Source organism: Mauremys reevesii, linkage group 5 (assembly GCF_016161935.1).
Source record: "Mauremys reevesii isolate NIE-2019 linkage group 5, ASM1616193v1, whole genome shotgun sequence".
NCBI classification, from domain to species: Eukaryota; Metazoa; Chordata; order Testudines; family Geoemydidae; genus Mauremys; species Mauremys reevesii.
This window is the reverse complement of record NC_052627.1, coordinates 14634070-14651132: the sequence shown is the minus strand read 5'-3', so window position 1 is coordinate 14651132 and position 17063 is coordinate 14634070. Positions and strand designations below refer to the sequence as shown.

Sequence of the window (17063 nt, the reverse complement as noted above, 5' to 3'; positions counted from 1 at the left end):
GGATTAGTCTCATTAGAGCTGGTATGGCAACACCCATTTTTTCATGTTCTCTGTGTATATATATCTTCCTACTGTATTTTGTACTCCATGCATCTGATGAAATGGGCTGTAGTCCACGAAAGCTTATGCCCAAATAAATTTGTTAGTCTCTAAGGTGCCACAAGTACCCCTCGTTCTTTTTGCTGATACAGACTAACATGGCTACCCCTCTGAAACTACCCCAAGTGGTTCTGTTTCAAATATATTTGATGAGCAATTTCTGAGGAAGGAAGGGGAAAAAAAACCAAATCAACACAGCTTAGAAATGACCATTACGGGAGCCTTCAGAATGGTTTATTTAGAAGAAACAAATGTGAGTTAACAAAGTCAGAGATCTGCATTAATTAACGAGTGTGGAGGAAAAACCTGCCCTGGGCTCCTCGTGTCTTTTTAAGGCCCTTTGACGTCCCCTCTTTTGCTCCTTTACCATCCTTTGCAGCCAGCATCTGCAGAAGAAACTAAAAGAAAACACAGATTTAAAGCACAGTTACTAGGAACACATTTAAATGGCCAGCTACTGACTACAAGATATAAAAGAACAAGTCACAGAGGAATAAGACACCAGTGTGCTTAGTGCTTTAATACAGATCTTTGTTTTTAATGGCATGAGACCCAGAGCTGTTGGAAGGTGCATAGATGCAGTCTCCGGGGCTATCAAACTTCTTTGTCTCCATAGGTACCACCCAGGCAATGGTGATGGAAGCTTCCCATGCAGTCATGCGCCAACCCCATCCTGAGCGAGCCAGAGCATCTTGAGAGGTGAGAGGGTAGCTCAGCTCCCATAGCTCATCCACTCTTTGCTCTCTCCACTGAGATACCCTGAACGGGGAAGCCAATCAGTGCCAGCTGTGGGTGTGGCTTCTGTGATGTGGACAGTTGTTCACTGGGAACCAGGCTGAGAGTATGCAGCTCCAATGGCCTTTGGCCCACATCCAGCCTTACTTCCTGCTGCTTTTTACAGGGAGTCGGCGCCTCAGGCCTGGGGAACTAATCAGATCTCTCTGTTCATGACAGTGTCCTAGCAAAACACACGCATGGAGTTTCCTCAGAGGTCGTTGCTTCTCTGGGGAGGGATAGGAGTGTGGGAGGAGGAGACAGCCTGGCTTAACCACTGAAATGCTGCCTTACTTACCTGGCACACGGAACAAAGCCAATGGCTGCTGGTTCAGGGCAGGCAAAGGACACCATGTTGTTTGCCCTGTTTTGGTTCAATGAGGAACAACCACTGAGCGCAAAGGGAGAGGTGAAAGAGCACAAGAATTAGGGGGAAAGGGACCCATCACCAGGTCACAGTCTGATTTCTCAGAAATCCTGCTGTTTTCTCTGGTGTTTACGGTCTCCTTTCTCCCCTAGCTTTTCCCCTTCCCAGGCCTTGTGCTCAGTGGTTTAGCCAACGTAATCTGGCTCTCCTCCTGCTGAACCCACAAAGCAGTGTGACAGCACAGCCGTGCCTGATCTGCTCAGTCTAATGAGAGCCCCACCTGCCACCTTACTTCCCTAGCTCCAGCCCACCTTCTCCTGCCACCTTCTGCTGTCTTCCCATCCCCACACCTAGCTGCTCGTATCTCCCTCTTCCCTTCTCCCCCTTCTCACTGCTGGCTGCCAGCTCCACAAAGCCTCCTGAGGCATCACTGCAGACTTCACTTCCCCAATCCGCCAGGAACAAGAAACACAACACCCAGTTCTAGCTGACTGGGTGTAGAGAGGGACTCTGGGGCTGATTGGGATGAGGGGGCACAACTAGGAGCAGGAAGACGTGGATTTTCTGCATGAGGTAGCTAATGGAACCTATTCCGGTGTGGGAAGGGATGAAAGGGAAACTCTGCCTTGGGATTAGAGGATGAGGGGGGAATAGGGAGACTGATCTCAGACTGAGGGAGAAGAGAAACTCACCTGGGCTAGGAGCGGTGAGACCCGGGAAGAAAGAAGCGGACTCTAAGAATGGGCAGGTGAGCAGAAAGAGGATGAATGAACGGATGGTAAGGCCAAGAAGAGGAACACAACACAGAGAGGGGAGACCAGAGAACTGCTGACCATAATTGGAGTGAGGACAACAATGTGTAAGCCAAGCCATCTGAATCGGGGACGGTGTGAATATCGTTTATTTGTGTCGGTGATAAGAAGGGTTTTTATTGACAGATATAGGGGAGGGACCATCTCTGTTCTGCAGCCTTCTTTCCATCACCACCTGCAGCTTTTCTAGCTTTGCTTCTTCCTGTCTGGTCTGTCACCCATTTCTTTTTCTTCTTTTTGCCTCCATCTCTCCATTTTTCTTTGAAGGTGACTGATTTGGAGACATTCAGTGCCAGCCTGTCACACTGTTTGGCCCGGGGGCCAGACCTAACCTATCATATATAAATGTGTGTAATATGGTCAAGATGAGTCCCAGGCACCAGATGACATGCGAAATCCCAACATTTCCTGGGGAGTCCCAGACACCATCTTTGCCTAATGACTGCCTGACATCACCAGTTTCCACTGAGCAAAACACTTCCAGTGCTGCCTCACCCATGTACCAGGCCCATCCCTGTGGACTGATGACCTCCAGTGGAAATCCAGCACTTGGAAATGATTCTGCTTTCAGCCACAGCATGGAAACTGTGGAGGATGCTGCAGCCAAAGGGTCAAGCGGAAAAGACAATGGTTCCTTCTTAATGTGATCACCCTCGCAAGCGATGGTGCAGCGTTAGATGCAATGAGCCAAGGGGCATTCTAAGGCCTGGCCTTCCTTGCTGAGCTCTGAATGAATGGCCTATGAGGAGGGCTCTTTGTTGGGGTGACTGTGGCCATGTCGAAACAATACCTTGCAGCACGTCCTGTTGAGGTGGCTCATGCAGCCTTCACCAGCCCTGTCCAAACTGTGCTAGCTGCTACCATGTTTCAATGCCGGCATTGCCAGCAGGGGTCAAGCCTAGGTTCCCTGACCAGTGCAAGTTGTTTTGAACAAGAACTGGTCTACCCGAAGCTATTTGACAGCCTTGAGACCAAATTCAGACCTGACAGGGCTGGTATTTGGCTTTGGTGAACTTCCACCCCTTGCCATAATCAGGTCTGAATTTGGCCCCAGGGCTAAGAAACAGCTGTAGCATGGTACCCGGACATGGTAAGGACTGTAGTGCAGATTGGTCCATGGGTTCCTCGCTAGGTTGTATACAGCATGGTTTTATAACATGGTTCTCACAGGGCTCTAAGACTAGACATCCTTGTCAACCCTGGTCAGTTACACTGGGCTAGAAACAATGATGCTTAAACCAAGATGCATTGAGCACATCTTTTTTCCCAGAGTGCACAGGGCCAGAGGCATCCCGGTCTGTCATTGCTACTGAGCATATCAGTGGGCTTGTTACTCTCTCACTGACTTACCTCAGGCTTCCGGTAGCCCTTCCTTTCGAGGAATTCCTTAAAAGCCTGTGTTCCATGGAGCTGCATGACCTCTGCCTCCTAGGAGAATTTCCAAACCAAATTAAGGGAACACTCAAGAACAAATCTCACAGATTTATTTGTTTTTTCATGCCCTCATTCATACAATAAGCCAACAAAGCAAGAAAGGGACAGGAAAGGTTATTTCTGTGAAAGTCTCACAAATATGGTAAACTCCATTTCTAATTAATCTCATGCATTGTAGTTCATTCAAGAGATAATTTCTGATTTGCTATTTTTTACGGCAATCCAGGTGTTTCATAAGCACTGAATTGCAATGAGACAGTATGTCATTTTTCAGTGAGTGTTGTAGCAAGTCACTAATTACTAGGGATTATTTTGTAAAGCTGTTGTAACCAGCTGGAATTCCCACCCAGCTCTTATCACAACATACACACATGAAACATGGCCCAAAATTACTCCCACTCTGGGGTTCACATTTATTGTTAACGGAAATAATAACAAAAAGCCAAAGTTTTCTTCTGAACGCCTTTGTTCCTTGGGCTTTTCCCCCACAAGCTCTCCTGCCCCCACCAGACACTCAAACCTTTTCAGACTTCTGGGTTAGAGCTGGTAGATAGAATTTGACCAGATAGCAGGTTAACACGCCTGGTCTTCCTGGGATAGTTAAGACCACAAGTGGACAAGTCTTTCAGCCAGATCCTAGTCTCTGATAAGGCTGCAACTATGCCATTCTCTAATGTCAACAAGGCTATAGAGTTGGGCCTGCTTACAACAGTGATGAATTTGACCCTTTGTTTACATGGGTTGAGACCATGACCAACAATAATTCCTTCTGAGCTGGAATTGTGCATGCTTAGTCTCAGACTGGGAGTGAATTTTTACTGCCAAATGTGAAAGGTGTTTAATCTGGTCTTGAGATGCATGGAAGCAGAGAGAAATATATTTTTCATCCGCATTAAATGGACATGAAACTAGAACCCTTTGAAGTAAACATCGTGACTGGCTTTTCGGTCTTCTTTTGCACTCAGCCCATACGCAAGGCATTGTTGTGCCACCACCTGGGATGAGCCTTAAAAGATCATGGGAGTTAGGACGTCCGTACAATTGTCTTTTTGCTGGGCTTCTACAGTGCTTAGCTGTGAGGCCGTGATCCATGATTGGGGCCTCCAAGTGTCACAGAACACAAATAATCAATAATAATAATTATAGTCAGGAGGGTGGGTAATATGAACCGTTCCCCTCCCACTGTAACTGAGTCAGATAGCATATGGTGTGCAGGCATGTTCCAGTAACAACGTATGCTCTGCAGCCTGGAACTAGTATGAGAATTTCACCACAGAGATTCCAGAGATGCTTGCGGTACCTTTTCACTAAACCGCTTCCTTAACTTCTGAATGGCATCAGCTGCCGCTTTTGGATCCTCTAAAGGCTCATTTACTTTTTGTTTTCTCCATGTTTTTGGGTCAAGGTACCAGGCTCCATACCTGATCTTCTCCCATTTGGGCTGGTAGAGACCCTGCATGATAAAATCATAATAATTAGGAATATCCTCTAATCATGTTTGTAGGTCTGACTCACCTCCCACAATGTGTATGTGAATCGCTGCCCTCTACTAGATGGAATGTCAGCCCTGGTCAATGGATGAGATCAGGCGCTCAGGTACCATAATGGTGAGTGCAAGATGGAGTCAGTTGTGTCTCTTTCTGGTGCCTATAGCAGGTGTAAGTCCTATTACTACTATATAAGTGTGAGGTGTTTCACTAGCTACCCCTAGCAATAGCAATAGAATAAAAAGTACTAATTTTCACCACCACTGATTCTTCTATTATTCATTAGACTTCAGATAGTGAAATCATTCTCTCCATGTTCTCCTCCCTACATCCTAGTGAGTTGTTCTTTCCCATAAACAAGGATCTAGACAGGAATTCGGGTTTAACTAGAAGCTTTCAGTTTCCCTTGGAAATATTCCTCAATAATAAAATAGAAAGCGAAACAGAGGGGCAAAATCTATGGGAGGAATAGAGTAGAAAGGAAGAAGAGGACATGGAGCTGTGGGAGAGGCTTCAGTTGAAATGAATTAGCAAAGAAGAAAGTTATCCTCTTCCATTCACTCTCCTGTACTCATCTGCCTTGAGCAGAAGGGCTGCCCAAAGGAGCAGCCGAAAACAGAGTAACACAAAATATCCCAACGCCTAACAGCAGCTTGCAAAATTCTTTACCTCAAACACCGCTCCCCAAGCATAGTCAGCCTGTGCAAAAACTTGCACTCAGATCCTAATAGTCCCCTTGGGAATTAACACAGTCTACACGCCCTGGGGTTGTCTGACCACTGATTAGAGCTGTGGTTTTCAACCTTTTCATACCAGGACCTGCTGCCCATTTAATGACATAGCAAGGGCAGGATGGATACAACCTTATTGACACATGTTCATGCTATAGTAGGTGACAAAGCATCACCTTGCAGAATTAACATATTTCCCTATTATGCTACTTTAAAAATCAGACTGTTTTCAAGGTTTATGAATATGAGTACAGATGTCATCCCTCGTTGTATGCGACATTACAGAATGGCCAGCAGGTGGCATTTCAAGAGCATTATTCTGCATAAAAAGCTCCACACCCATGTCTAGTGGAGAGAATATTTCCTTTGGTTTTTGTAAAATGGGCTTTTGAAGATCAGTATTCTCCCTTCCCTCTGACCCCAATTCTTGTCCAAGGAGAGAATTTCTAATGAGGACCCAATGAAAAGGAGAGGAACACATGGAAACAAAACTAGCAAATCTGGCATTGGTATCAGAACTCTATAATCAGTACAAGCTCTCGGAATTCTCTCTTTGGGGCTATATATTCTTTACATTTTCTGCCATTAAAAGCTTGGAGGCAACCACTGGAGAGGTGAGTTGTTTCTCACGGTGACTCTGATGATGGGGTAAGTAAAGCACAAGCCATGCCCTTCCACATGGCTAGTGAGCTTCCTTTCAATGACTGGGGACCTAGCAGGCCTGAAAGGAGGAATATGAGGCACTGCAAGATAAAAGTCATTACTATGGCAGTGAAAATTCCCTGTTAAAGCCTAGTAGAAACAGCTCAAAATAAGAGAGATCAAAGCTAATATGTGTGCCCTGCAGTTTCTGCTGAATCAGATATTTCTCTTCCTAGGCACAATAGCAAATATCATTTTATAGGTCATCTCTTGCCAGTTGTTTTAGAAACACGAGTGTGGTCACAAACCCACTTTTGTTCCACTGAGGACAATGGTAGTTTTGCATGCAGCAGAATGGAAGAATCAGTCCCAACTGTGATAGCATATAACAGAGAAGCAGAATGAAATACTAGCTAATACATACTAGAAGTAATATGTTGTTACACAGATTTGATTGCTGATAATAGACAGAGTATAGAATTATGGACTTTGCCATTGATTTTATGTGGAAGGCACTCAGATACTATGGTAATGCGTGGCAGTATAAAATGCTAAGACTAAGATAACATAACACAATACAACATATAGGGCCAGATCCTGAGAGGTGCTGAGCACCTTGAACTCCCATTGAAGTTAATAAGAGCTGCAGATGCAGCTTGTTTAGTTTTCCCTGGCCTGCTTACCTTAGGAAGACTCTTCATAGCTTTCAGGGAGGATGAACCCTCCAGACGCTTTCTCAGCTCCAGTGGCACATCGTTTATCTCCACAACGTCCACAGGCATAGCCAGCGTGGGCTTGGTTTCATAACCGGTATCAAACAGCCTCATGATGGTATCTTCATCAATGTTATAATTTTCTCCTCCCTGAAGCAATACGCCAAGTGCACCGTTAGGAGATAGCAGGAGGCAGTTTCTGATGTTGTCAAACACACCACACTTAGGGAATGGGGGGAATATTTACAACATACTGGTAGAGAGCTAGATGTTCAGCACATTGGGGACAGGCACCATTGCCCAGCACCAGTTCCAGCCTAACCCAGGACAGTGGTTACCAACAGCTGTTATTTATTTAGGCAGATCATTACCAATCGCCTATCTGCCCTGCTCAGTAGGATTGAATCCTGTTACATGCTGTGAGCTGGCCCTTTAAGGCAGTGGCCCTCAACCTTTCCAGAGTACTGTATCCCTTTCAGGAGTCTGATGTGTTTTGGGTACCCCCAAGTTTCACTTTACTTTGAAACTACTTGCTTATAAAATCAGACATCAAAATGCAAAAGTGTCACAGCCACACTATTGCTGAAAAATGGCTGACTTTCTCGTTTTATATCATTATAAAGTATAGCAGTTGGAATATAAATATTGTACTTACATTTCAGTGTATGGTGTACAGAGCAGTATAAACAAGTCATTGTCTGTATGAAATTTTAGTTTGTACTAACTTCACTGGTGCTTTCTATGGAGCCTGTTGTAAAACTAGGCAAATAGCTAGATGAGCTGAGGTACCACCTGGAAGCACTCCACGTACTGCCAGGGGCACGTGTACCCCTGGTTGAGAACCACTGCTTCAAGGGAATCTGGGGTCAGCCTCACCTATGGCTAGTTTATCTCAGAGCAGGCAGGTCATTTGATGAAGGAGCAGGTGACTAAGAACAAGGCCTGCTTAGAGGTGCCCAACTCCCACTGACGTGCCTTGTGATTTGGGTGCCAAACTCCCTTGCGTGCTTGTGAAAATCACAGCCTAGATTCCTAAACAGGCAGAAAGCGATTTTTTTTTCAAGAACTAATGCTGTTTCCTGGAGACAGATCCACATTAGACTAGAAGAGCAGGGGCTTCCAGAGACTGAAACCAAGTCTTGCACCACACGCCCTGGGACACAACTTCTTGTGACGCTAAGTCACCATGCCCCTCTTTGAAATGGTTCTTCTTAGTTCCTCTTTGCTTTCCTGGTGTAGGAATTCAAGAAGTATATCAAAGGTCCCTTTACCATGTGCTGCTCTTATCAGAAAAAGTCCTTTCCCACCCAGTCAGATGAGCTATAAAGTAAAACAAGATGTGAGCACATGACACAGTGCAACACAGGGGTCAGAAGGTCTGTAACTTCCGGTCTGGTTTTTATTTTTAAACAGGTCACTGAAGGCCATTTGTGCTCTGAGTGGGATACGAGGGCGGTGCTAGGCATACGATCCCCTGAGATTGACAGGTCTAGGGCCTACCATGGCGTTCTCTTAAGGTCTGGGGCCCCGGCCCAGTGGGGAAGGCAGAGAATGGCTAGCCTCTGAGCACTCCTTGGCACACTCCAATGTCAGGGGTGAGGACAGAGGTAGAATGGCCCATTCAGCCCACATTTCTCGCATAGCATTTCCCAATCCTGCTCCCTAATACTATCCTGTCCATTTCAATCCCAATTTTAAAGCAATAGCACTTGGCCACAATGAACACAGAAAACATCAGATCATGTGAGAGTCTCTGTCACAAGAAACAATGGCTTAGAGTGTTAGGAAAGTGACTGCATCACTTTATCACACTCTTACTCTGCTTCTTAGAGGGGATGGAGCAAAGAGCCATGCCAGATAACTGAAGATACCGCTGCTGGGATAAGCAGCTGCACAGTTACAGGGATACTGGATATCTGCCCTTTCTTCTGAACAGCTACTAGAACATCTATTTTCCATACTGGGCTAAATCCTGGGAAGTGCTGAGTTGAAATTACTGGGAGTTGCAGGTGCTTGGGTGGGACCAGGGCTTCCTGTTCCATGGAAAAACCTGTGGATATAGGCCTCAGGGAGGGAAAACTTGACTATGATCCCCTTGGGGAGGGGGCATTGCAAGGAAATCATGATTCCTGCTCAGATGTGGCAGTAATGGGATGCCTAGTAAGACCAATGATTCCATGACTGGGCTGGGCTCCACAAGACAGAGGAATGGATCTGCACCCAGCAGATCCCAAGATCCACAGGAGGCCAGGGCCATGTGTATCCAACTGACTCTAGATCTCAGGGGTTCCTGGAGCCCCTAATGGGTCTATACTCCCAAGGCCTCCCTTGGACTCAGCTGCTCACATGATCCTCCTTAAAGGGGTTCTCCAGCAAAGAGGGGCTCTCTGTTAACAGTAATACAGGGTGGAGCTGCAGTACCTCTTCCTAGTAATCTGCACTGCTGTAATCACAAAGCGGCTTCCCTAGCCCCCCGCCAACTCAAATGCCCACATTTGTCCCCTTGAGAACCAATTCATAACCCCATGGAGAGCCCTTTGAGGATCCCGGAAGGAGGGTAGGGACAGTGCTGAAGAGATGGCTAATCCCACTCCTCTGTCCCCATTTGAAGCAGAGCAGAAGGAGGAATCTGTGTGCAGACAGCCCTCCATGCACACATTTCAGGGGCATGCTCCAGGCTTTGGGCCTGCTCCTGCTCCCTTTGAAGTCAGTGACAAAACACCCATGCCCTGATTTTCAGAGGCATTGAGCACTCACATCTCCCAGTGAAATCTGTGTTTGGACAGCACCAAAGGGGCCTTGCCCATGACTGGAGCTCCTCGGTGCTACAATAATACAAGTAAATAATAATAACAGGACCTGTGGGCACTCAGTAGCTCAGTGCTTTCCATGAGGCAGGACTGGGGAACAGGGCCCACTCCTTGCAACCTTGTATTTTACCCTCCCTTGTTTGTCATCAACCTCTTAGCAGCCTGAAAACAAAGGGTCCGTCTGTCCCCAGTGGCCCTGTCTTCCTCCAGCACTGCTCACACAGAGATTTTGCTGTGTTTCCAGCGCAACAGGTGCCAACACGGTGGCCTTTTGTCCCCTCATCAAGTTTTACACACCCCTGTGATAGGAGTCAAGGATTATTTTGCAAACAAAGACTCATTATATAAGCAGGTAGACATGAGCTCCGTTGCAGAAAGGCAAAGGTATTTTTAGCTAATGGCTGCTGCAGTGCAGTAGGGGGTATTCACTCCTTACAGTCTCATTTCTAGGGAATTCCTTTCTCAGATGCACCATGGGGGCATTTAAACATAATCCGCATTTGGAATTGGAGGAAAGACACACGCCACCAGATTGTTTATCTTACAGTAGGTCTAGTGGGCCTCATAAGGTAACCGCATTTCCCTTTATGGTCTCTGTGCTGAGACCCTTCACAAGGCTATTGACATACATGATTTTCTAAAGATTTGTTGACACAATGGGTCAGATCTTCAGTCCCTCGGACATCATAAAGCAGACAGATACCTTTACCTGGCACTAGGGAATTCCCAGCCTCCTGCCTGGTGTAGAGGGTTGTGACAAGGGTAGGAGGGACAGGACTGTAACATGCTGTGCTCTCGCCAGTCCTCCCCAGCAAAACAGTTTCTCAGGAGCCATTTCAAACTGGACCATATTCAAACAACTCTTAGGCTGGTCTATTTTTGAGCCAGAGGCTGCCAGTCGCAGGATCAGGAGAACTTTGAGCCACTTTTGTCTCGCTCAGTGCAGTCAAGGACTGAAGCTGGTATTTTACTATTTGTACATATTAAAGCGACTAGCGTGAATCCAGAAAAACAACGACATTGTTTTCTGCAAAACAAATGTATTTCTATCGAGCTTTTTGAATGACTGAGCAAACGATAACATAAACGGGGCTAGCAAATGACTCTCCTTAAAGCCTTCAATTCCTATGACATATGGGAGACTCAAAGGAGAGAGTTTGGTCTTTGACAGAAGATGAACTCTTGAGACAAAGCAGGCACTGGTCTGGTCTGGAGACTACAGTCTGACTTAGATCCACAGATACAGATAGCCACGAGGAGAAGATGCTGTGAAACCCCTGGTTATCCAAGACCTCTCGGCACTAAGTGGCACACTATAAGAGTATGTCTGAACACTGTTATGTAAATATTCAGGATCCAGGGGCCTGCTCTTGCTCCTGTTGAAGTCCATGGGACTTTGGCCGCTGACTTCAGTGAAAGCGTAACCAAGTACCCCAGGTCTGAAAGCACTTGGGATGGGATTTTCAAAATCATTCACTGTTGTCCTAACTCTGTTCCCATGGCAGCCAATGGAATCTTTACCATTGACTTCAATGGAAGCCGAGTTAGGCCAAAGCAGAGTGCTATTTAAAACCCCAGGCATGGCGTGTCTAATACATGACAGAAGCATTCCCCAAACTCTTCCCTATCTTAAACCCACCTGATCCCACTGACATTTGTGGCGCTGCAGCAACACTCAAGTTAGAATTTGGCTGCTAGAGAAAGGGAATGTGCCGCTATTTATTTGCACATTTTTAAACTGTGTCCATCATAGTAACCTGTGTTCACTAAAACCAATGCCTGCATTGCTGAGTCACTGTCAATCAAAAAAATTGGCCCTGACTCCAAAATGAAGCAGTTAAATCTAACCAATAACTCCCTCTCCACACATCTCTCAGGCAAATGCTTGAGTAAACAGATGGACTTGGCAGACTTACAGAATAAACTGATTTGTGGTTTGCTTTGCAGTTGGGCTACTTCAATGACACTTCTGTAAAAGCAGAATTGTAAGAGTTAACATTGTCAAACTTGGGTGCCTCGGGTTAAGCACCTAAGGACATATTGAGGCTGGGATTTTCAAAAGCGACTACGGGAGTTAGCCTCCGAACTCCCAGTGACTGTCAATGGAGTTGGGCAAAAGTGGCCTATATCTTTCAAGAGGTGCTAAGCATCCCCCTCTCTCATTGCCGTCTGTGGAAGCTGTAGTGCTCAGGGCATGTTAGCTGAGGGACCCACTTAGGATGTAGATGCCCTTCGGGTACCCAAATCTGAAAACATTAGCCCAAATCATTACTGGACCGCTGGGATAGGAGGGTTTTGGTTTTCAACTTACCCAAGAAGCAACCCAGTCACAAAACTCCTTAGTCGCTCGCTTTATGTTCTCATCAAGGGGAGGAACGTAGCTCCGTCTGGCTGCCTTTTCCCTTGCTGCTACCTCTTTCTTGGAAAACAGTGTGTATGGACTCTTGCCTTTAGACTGCTTGAAGCTGAAGAGATGGATATGACACAGTTATTCGCAGTCTGTATGTGCCTCTCATCAGCACAAATGCGTTCCTGCGGTTTCAGATCAGTGGGGTTTGAATAATTGTCTCTGTGCCTGCTGCTCCCAGCTTGCAATTCATACTTCCTTCTGTAAGGAAGATACTGCTGCTGCTTCTTCTGCAGAGTCCCTTTATTATAGAGCTGGCTGCCCTCAGCAGGCCTACAGCACAGAAAGATTTATGTGCAGATCTTTATGGTCTGCAGGGAGACCAGCAGCTAGGTTCTGAGACAAAGCCCACTGGAGTCTATGGGAATCTTTCCATTGGAGTCAATGGCTTTGGATCAGGCCCATAAAGACTTCTGTGCTGAAGCCCTACTAAGCCAGCCAGCCCTGGGAAGCCTCTTGGGTGTGTCTAATCAGAGAAACCGGGCAGCAGACTTCAGTATCAACTGAGCTCTGCCGTTTAGCCAGAGCCCAATTACTAGAAAGGTTGGAGTGTCCCCAAGACCTTCTAAAGCTGGACTGGGGTGGGGTATGGAAAACACCCACCCACAGAAACATTCAGCTCCTCTCTTTCAATACATTTCATTTCAGAGGAGAGAGACTGGACTGAACCCAAGCCCAGCAGCAGAAGGTGGATTCAGGCAGCCCTGGGTGCTACTCACTCTGTCCTGTACAGTACTCACAGGGCTGATGGCCTGGGGCTTATTTCTTTACTTTTCCCATCCTCCAGCTGAAACAGCACTTGCTGAGGGGTGTGGCTCGCCTGGTCACGATCCTTGTATCCAGCTTTACTATGCAAGCACATCTCTGGGTCCAGGATGGCCACAACCTCTTTGAAAAGCTGAGAGCCAAACAAGAACAGAGCACATGTCCAAAACCACCTCACACCCATGGAGACTGCCTAGGAGACCTCATTACAGATCATGCGCCCTGCCTTAGTTCCCCCATCAGCACGTGGCAAACCGTTCTGTGACCTGATCTTGCCCTGGACAGAGCCAGGACACTGTATTTATCCTCAAATTCAAGATGCTGTCATGGCACAAAGAATACAATGACCTTCATTGTCTTACTGCTTCCTGACCAGTGGTTCTCAAACTTTTGTCCTGGTGACCCCTTTCCCACAGCAAGCGTCTGAGTGCGACCCCACCTTTTTAAATATTTAACACCATTATAAATGCTGGATGCAAAGCGGGGTTTGGGGTAACCCCCCATGTAATAACCCCGTGACCCCCCTGAGGGATCCTGACCCCAAGTTTGAGAAGCCCTGTTCTTAACCTTTGAGCAGTATGATCTTCCTCAGCATTCTGCACTGTACCACTGAGGATGAATATATTCACTCTGAGTTCACTGTGGCCCCCAATACAAGGCCTGCCATCTCCCTGCTTCTGGTCACTCTCTCTCTAAAAGACCATGATAACCTTCCCCTGTTCCACCTGAGAGTGGAAAGCTTAATGCTTCCCACCCACCTTCACTCCCTGCCCCCGGCTTGCTTGCACGGAGTCCTTCCGTGTCCACCCCCCTGCCCCAAATCATAAATGCAGTTGTGCACTGACTAAGCCCTGTTGTTTCCCAACAAAAGAGAGGCTGGGAGGGACCCCAGAGCAGAGGAAGGAAGGATTCTGGGAAGAAGTAGTTATTCTATGTCAGGCCAAGGTCCAGATCAGGTGAGGACCCACACCAGGCAAGACTCTGGCCAATTTTAATACAAGAGAGAGATAATCCATTCATTGCCCTGGAACAGCCAGTTATATCTGGAGGTGTGCCCAGTGATACAGTGATGTAAACCAACTCATCGCTGTACAACCTACCAGATATGGAATGGTGTGGTAGACTATTAAAGGAGCCCATTTTTGTATAGTGGCCCATGTTGATGGCTGAGTGGGAGCAGGTTCACTGACTGAACACAAATAATATGGCAAATCTCAGAATACTAGCAGGGTGTCTCAGAAGCCTGCTGGTGACTGCTGTCAGTTCAAATCTCTCCCTGTCTTTAAGGTCCCCTTCCCATGGCAAGTCAGCTTTAGTAGACGTTCAATTTGTAGGAAATAACATTGCTTTAAAACACCCGATGAGAAAAGCTGGGTTCTGGATTGCTTTTATATTTAAAATATGCTAAAAGGATGCTCAGTCTTGAGGAAGAACAGCAGCAACCATGGGGACTTTACCTCAGGAGGGATGCTTTCTTCCAGATGAGGGTAGAGCGCAAGGGGGTGTTGGCTCAGGCAGTGTTCTGTCTGTGCAATGTGATCCCGCCTGGCTTCCTGCCTTGTAAATGTTTTCCTTGCCTTCTGCTGGGATGCATTATTAGATAGAACAATCGGTAAAAGCCCCTTTGTGCCACGGATGATGATGTTGTCAGACGGAGCAGGGACACCACTTCTGAAATCATCCAGGCCACTTTTCAAGAATCTCCAGCGCTGGCTGTTAAGAGAATCTGAGAACTTTGCTTTGTTGCTGTGCTCTCGAAAGCCCTTAGAAGGCAATTTCTCCTTGTACCTGAGACCAAATGCTGCTGGTCAGAGCTTAAAGTAAGGGGAATGAGTTTTAACAAAGCACAGTAATATCTCTGCCACCTGTCCAGCCCAAATATGAACTCCCCATTCCATTCCATTCCCTTGCCAGACTGAGACTCTGCAAAATATACGGGGAGGTGGAATCTCTTTATTCTGCCAGATCACAACCATGTGCTTGTGTTCAAATGGTCTGTCCTAAAATGCAGACCTGGAATTGTCAATAAAGTTGGCCTGATTTTCAGAGATGGACTCCAGCTGAAGATCAGGAGAACTGCAGCTGTTCAACAGCTCTGAAAATCAAGCCCAAATATTCATTTATTAAATCCCCTGATTTAAGAAAAATGAAGACTTTGAAGACAAATTCACCCTGGATATGAACAGGTGTGATTCCATTGAAGTCCCAAGTCCCAGGAGCCACATCCACTTATACCAGCTGTGAATTTGGTTCATGCTGTATTGTTAAAACAAGCACAAGTTTTATTGTTTTAGCATCGATAAAAAAAATCAGGCCAAAGAATGCAGTGATCTAATGTCTTCCCCATATTTTGAGTGACCTGTGGGATTTGAGTTAATGGTTTGTTTAGACCCAAGTGTCTGCATCTCAATGGACATGAATTTGGCATCCTTATGGGCATTTGCATCCGAAAGGCCAAACACTGAACCGCCAAGGAGACTTCCACTGCCACTGCCTGGGTTATTATGGCTGATAGATGGATCCAAAGAGCATGCCGATCCTACAGGTCTCTCAGTCTGGCACGTTTCCTACCAAAAAAGTCACTCACTACATGCATAGTGACTCAAACTCATGCACTTCATATATGTTAATAACTGGTTAGATGTGTTCAACCTCTGCCTTCTTAAGTGGTTACAAAACATTTTAAAGAAAGGAGAAAAACTCTTCCTTATTTGTAAATTTTAAAACAGATTTAAGTATCAAATAAGCCCATGCCAACAAAAGTCCAAGGATCATGCAAGGCTCATACCTAGTTGAGGACAGTCTTGCATATTCCATGCATGATCCCAGCATGGGCCCCTCTGTAATGATGTAAGAGTAGGCAGAGGATTATTTCACAGTCCTGTGCTGAAAACACGGCATGCCACATGGACAAGGCCCTTTACCAAGCAAGAGGGAATGGGATGAGTGTTGCTAACAGCACGCGGCTCAGGCTTTGATATGTCAGCCCTGTTGTTTGCCATCCACTCGAATCAGGGTGGTGAACGGCTCTGCTGTCTGCCTGGGGCCATGAGGGTGAGCTTCACACACCCAATACGAATTTGCCAGAAGGATGGGCACAACTAGGCAATGCCGTCCAGCCTCCCCGCAAACCCCACTCACCACGGGGCTGAGCCCATCCCTGCAGGTAGGAGGCAGCTGCTGCTGCTGCGGACCGTTGGTGGGACAAAGTGCTCCTCTCCCCGTCCCCGCCACAAGGCAGAACATTAGGGCTGTCTTCGTTCCAAGCACCGGCTCCAACCACCCAGGCTGAGAGCGCTGGTTGCTAGGAGACCGTGGCCAGGGGGTGCATGCAAGAGCGGGAAAGGCTGTTGGGCAGAGTAACTGTCACATAGGCTATGACTGACCCCTCTCCTGTTGTATCTGCCTCCCACCCTCCCTCTCTTCCCCACCCCCATCATGTCTATCACGTTGGCTCCAGTGCACCACAACTGTTGGCCAAGCAGCTTCTCCACACCATGGCTGCCAGGCCTGGCCTTTCCCCAAGAGTAGTGTGGCCACAGGGCCTGCCACTTCTTGTGTCTTGAGGACCTGCCTCCCACCTGGGCACAGCAGCTCCAGGACCTTCCCTCCAACGGGCGGTGCAGCAGTCAGGCCTGTTCCCGCCCCCTCACACACTGCACCCACAGGGCCAGTCTCCTCACTCCCCCATGGGCACCCACCACACACAGCGTCACTGCCGAATGCCACACCCGCCCTGACGTAACCACTGAAGTAGCTCAGCCACAACCAGGAGACATGGGGAGAGTTAAGGCCACACTGTGGCTGTTCAGGATGAGGGTGAAGAGCCGTGGGCTGAGGTGGTTCTGTCTGTCTGGGTTCTTACACAGGTGCCCTCCCAAGAGTAGAAACTACCCCACAGCGAAATCAGGTTGAGAATGGGACCTGATGAATAGAGTGTAGCTAGGGTATTGAGCGGCTTCACTGCTTATTTCCTTGCTTGTTTGTCTCCCAGGGGGATGTGCAGTCTAGCAACATTGAAC

General features: G+C 47.1%; 1 protein-coding gene across 1 annotated transcript; it reads right to left on the bottom strand.

The window, feature by feature from the left end:
* Positions 1 to 305: 305 nt before the first annotated feature.
* Positions 306 to 16338, bottom strand: FAM47E (family with sequence similarity 47 member E). Its single transcript, XM_039541334.1, has 8 exons — positions 16183 to 16338; positions 14499 to 14829; positions 13017 to 13174; positions 12181 to 12334; positions 7030 to 7209; positions 4787 to 4939; positions 3403 to 3480; positions 306 to 497 (listed from the first exon to the last, which is right to left on the bottom strand). Exons 1-8 carry the CDS (start codon positions 16197 to 16199, stop codon positions 384 to 386), a joined length of 1185 nt encoding a protein of 394 aa, XP_039397268.1. The 5' UTR covers positions 16200 to 16338; the 3' UTR covers positions 306 to 383.
* Between the last annotated feature and the right edge of the window lie 725 nt (positions 16339 to 17063).

What these genes read in the sequence shown, in the direction of transcription:
- FAM47E (XM_039541334.1), bottom strand. An exon ending in AAGAAAGCATCCCTCCTGAG is followed by an intron (nt 13,175 to 14,498) that starts GTAAAGTCCCCA and finishes TTTGGCTCTCAG; the next exon opens with CTTTTCAAAGAGGTTGTGGC. An exon ending in GGAAGCGGTTTAGTGAAAAG is followed by an intron (nt 3,481 to 4,786) that starts GTACCGCAAGCA and finishes AAATTCTCCTAG; the next exon opens with GAGGCAGAGGTCATGCAGCT.